Genomic DNA, 3,064 nt, shown 5'->3' with positions numbered 1-3,064 from the left:
GTTTAACAACCAAACAGTACAATAATATCCCCAATAAGTGGGATTTTTCAAGAGCGGGCATTTTTAGACTGAAACTAAAAATAGTATTTTATGAAGAGGTAATTAAGGTTTGATTATTAAAAATGCCCGCTCTTGCGAATTTTTACAGTACTTTACAACAAAAAATAAAATAAGTTCACATTTTTTTGCATTCTGTCTGATAAAAAATGTTCTTTTTGACAGTTAATAAATAAATATCAACAATCTGTTAAATGATCTTATATTTAAAGAAATACGAGTTTATGTGATCTTTATCCCGAATTAACAACTTGAAAAGCGTTGTGTGACAATTAGTGCAAGTACACATGGGTGTTTTTTTCGAATAAAAAGTTCCTAGAACAGATCGAGTAAACAATGGCGACTGAACAAGAGGCAATGGCAAAAATGGCGAGTGTCGACGTCCCTCATGGCGAGTGGGTTGTCTTTGATATCAAGAAGAACCAAGTTGTTTTCAGATGCTCTGGCAATAGTGTTAATGCCTTAAGAGATGAATTAAAAGACGACCAAGCTTGTTTTGTTTTAATCTCATTGAGATGCACTCTTGAAGGTGTTCCAGACCAAGCCAGAGGTATTTTCATCGACTGGAAAGGACCAAAAGCCCGAGCTATGTTAAAGGCAAAGATGACTGAATTAAGGGACCAAGCACTTGAAATCCTCAAACCACACCATGGTGAATTAGAAGCGGTTGGAAAGACTGAATTCAATGAAGAGACTATCCTCAAGAGATGGGGAATGAACTCGGGATCTCACGTAATTAATTAAAAACTTTCATTACTTTTTAATTTATTTAAAATTATAATACAAATAATGAAGTGGTTATATCGTGGTGATTTTTATTGATATTTACTTCAATTTTTTAGTTGAAAGATAACAAAATATATATTTATTAATATATTATCGTATTTATTCTATAACAAACTTTTTTAAAAATATACAAGAAAACAAACTTGTTAACATTTGAAAAGAAATATACTAAACTTAATAACAAAAAATATTTATAAATATAGTTTGATTTAAAAGTATAATCATATAGTAATATAATTAAAAATAACTAGTTTACTAACTTCGAATCATACAAATTATTTGTTAATAAAAAATAGAATAATTGTCACCAATACGATAGAATGGAAGATAAGAAGAACTTAAAGTATGGAATCTGAGTTGCAGGCGAACGTATCCCACACTCACCACATACATTCATTATCTTCTTCGGAAGATGAAATCACTTCAAAACCACTGATCAACGAAAGTCATATTGAAAATCCCTCTGAACTTAAACTTCAAAAAACAATTCGAGTTTTGTTTCTTTGTGGAATTTTGGTCTTTCCAATCTTCTTGGTCGTCTATTTGATGGCAAGAAATAATGATAACAAAAACTACAGGACCATTGCAAAGGCAGCCCTGGGATTTTTTGTCACAGGAATGGTAGCCGTACTTGTTATAGCAGCGTTTGCATTTGGGGTATATTACAATCAAAAGATCTAGTCTCCCCTTTTAGTATCTTCTTTATAGTTTTTTGTATACTTTTTTATTATAAATATATAGTTTATTTTTTCACAAAACATACTAATTATTTATTATTGTAAATAGTATATTGTATTATTTATTTTATTGTTCAATTAATAATTAAATTATAGTTTATTAATAGTTCAATTCAACAATCAAAGTCATTCAAAGTGTGGAATGAAATACCAAAATGAACACAACAAAAACAAAGTTAAAAGTAACCAAAAACGGAACTAAAAAGAACTATTGCAACTAGTAACAAAAATTGAGAAAATTAATAGTTATCGTTTAAGCAAGCAGTGATTTGACATCCGAAGATTGGAGCGATATCGCAGATGATGAATTTATCGGAATTTTGGACGCAAGGCATCTGTGTTTTTACGTTTGAGTTTGTCGCTATAATTTTGTCGATCCGGGACTGAGTGATTTTGTTGACGACATCTTCATCGATCAGACACAGATGAGTCAACACCGCGGTCACTTTTTTAGCACCATTATCCAAATAAGCGTCGCAGGCCTTAATTAAAGTCCCCGCCGTTCTTGTCATGTCATCGTAAATGATCACATGCTTTCCTTTAACGTCACCTATAGGTTCTCCTATCACATGTGTATCTTCAAACGATCGACTCTTTCGAATGAAAGCCATCCCGACATTAAACCGATTTGCAAAGGTTTCAACCCAAAGGGGTCGTCCCAAATCTGCGGAGCCAAATATGCAAGGCTCATTGAAATCGATATATTGCGCTATCGCTTTCTCTAAGACGGGTTCCGCATATAACTCCATAGCCTGTACGGTGCCCTCGAAGTAATGAATAATACCACTTGTGTGAAGGTCCATCAACATAAAAAGATTACCAAGTCCAGAAGAGGGAATACCACATAACATCCTTACCGTCGATTTACATGTAACAACTTCACCAGGTTTAACAGCTCTTTCCATAGTCGAGTACATCAAATATGGAATCACAAAGACTCGTCGTTTAGTACCTAACTCGGCAAGTTCCCCACCTATTCTAACAACTTCTAATAACTCCATGTCATCAACTATTGAAGATACAATCACTACATTACGCCCTATCAATGAAGTTCGCTCGGGGATGTTAATACGGTAATACGACTCACCATCTTGAAACTTGCGGTGGATGATGGGGATGATTGGAATACCTAACTCCGCGCGGAGACTCTTGGCTAAATACTCGGACTTTGAGGTGTGAACTATAAAAGTTTCAGTCGAGACAAATGCCTCGGGAGGAATAGGACTGCTCGTCGGCTGCATATGTTATAATTAAGTTCGCAGAGGTTTTAAATGAAGTGATTAAGTCTAATTATCCTTTTCGAATGGTTCTAAAACCTGCGTTTTGATGATATTATTACTTTACTATAATTTATATTTAAATGAAGTATTAAGTATAGTTCTTGAGTTGAGGGAGTTTTTATCTTCTTGATTTTTATTATTCAAGAAGAAAAAATATTTACCATATTTGTAGTATCATGTAATTAATAAAATAAAAATTTTTCA

The 3,064-nt window shown here is 33.3% G+C and overlaps 2 protein-coding genes across 2 annotated transcripts; one reads left to right on the top strand and one right to left on the bottom strand.

The window, feature by feature from the left end:
• Positions 1–393: 393 nt before the first annotated feature.
• Positions 394–801, top strand: EIN_188510 (hypothetical protein; the record flags this gene model as incomplete). The annotated part of the gene is made up of 1 exon (XM_004259130.1): positions 394–801. One exon carries the CDS (start codon positions 394–396, stop codon positions 799–801), a length of 408 nt encoding a protein of 135 aa, XP_004259178.1.
• A 1,018-nt stretch (positions 802–1,819) lies between these two features.
• EIN_188500 (ribose-phosphate pyrophosphokinase, putative) lies at positions 1,820–2,821 on the bottom strand (the record flags this gene model as incomplete). The annotated part of the gene is made up of 1 exon (XM_004259129.1): positions 1,820–2,821. One exon carries the CDS (start codon positions 2,819–2,821, stop codon positions 1,820–1,822), a length of 1,002 nt encoding a protein of 333 aa, XP_004259177.1.
• Between the last annotated feature and the right edge of the window lie 243 nt (positions 2,822–3,064).

This window comes from Entamoeba invadens (genome assembly GCF_000330505.1).
Source record: "Entamoeba invadens IP1 unplaced genomic scaffold scaff_1105074726301, whole genome shotgun sequence".
Lineage (NCBI taxonomy): Eukaryota > Evosea > Mastigamoebida > Endamoebidae > Entamoeba > Entamoeba invadens.
The sequence above is the reverse complement of the archived record's forward strand: the minus strand, read 5'-3'. Positions and strand labels throughout refer to the sequence as shown.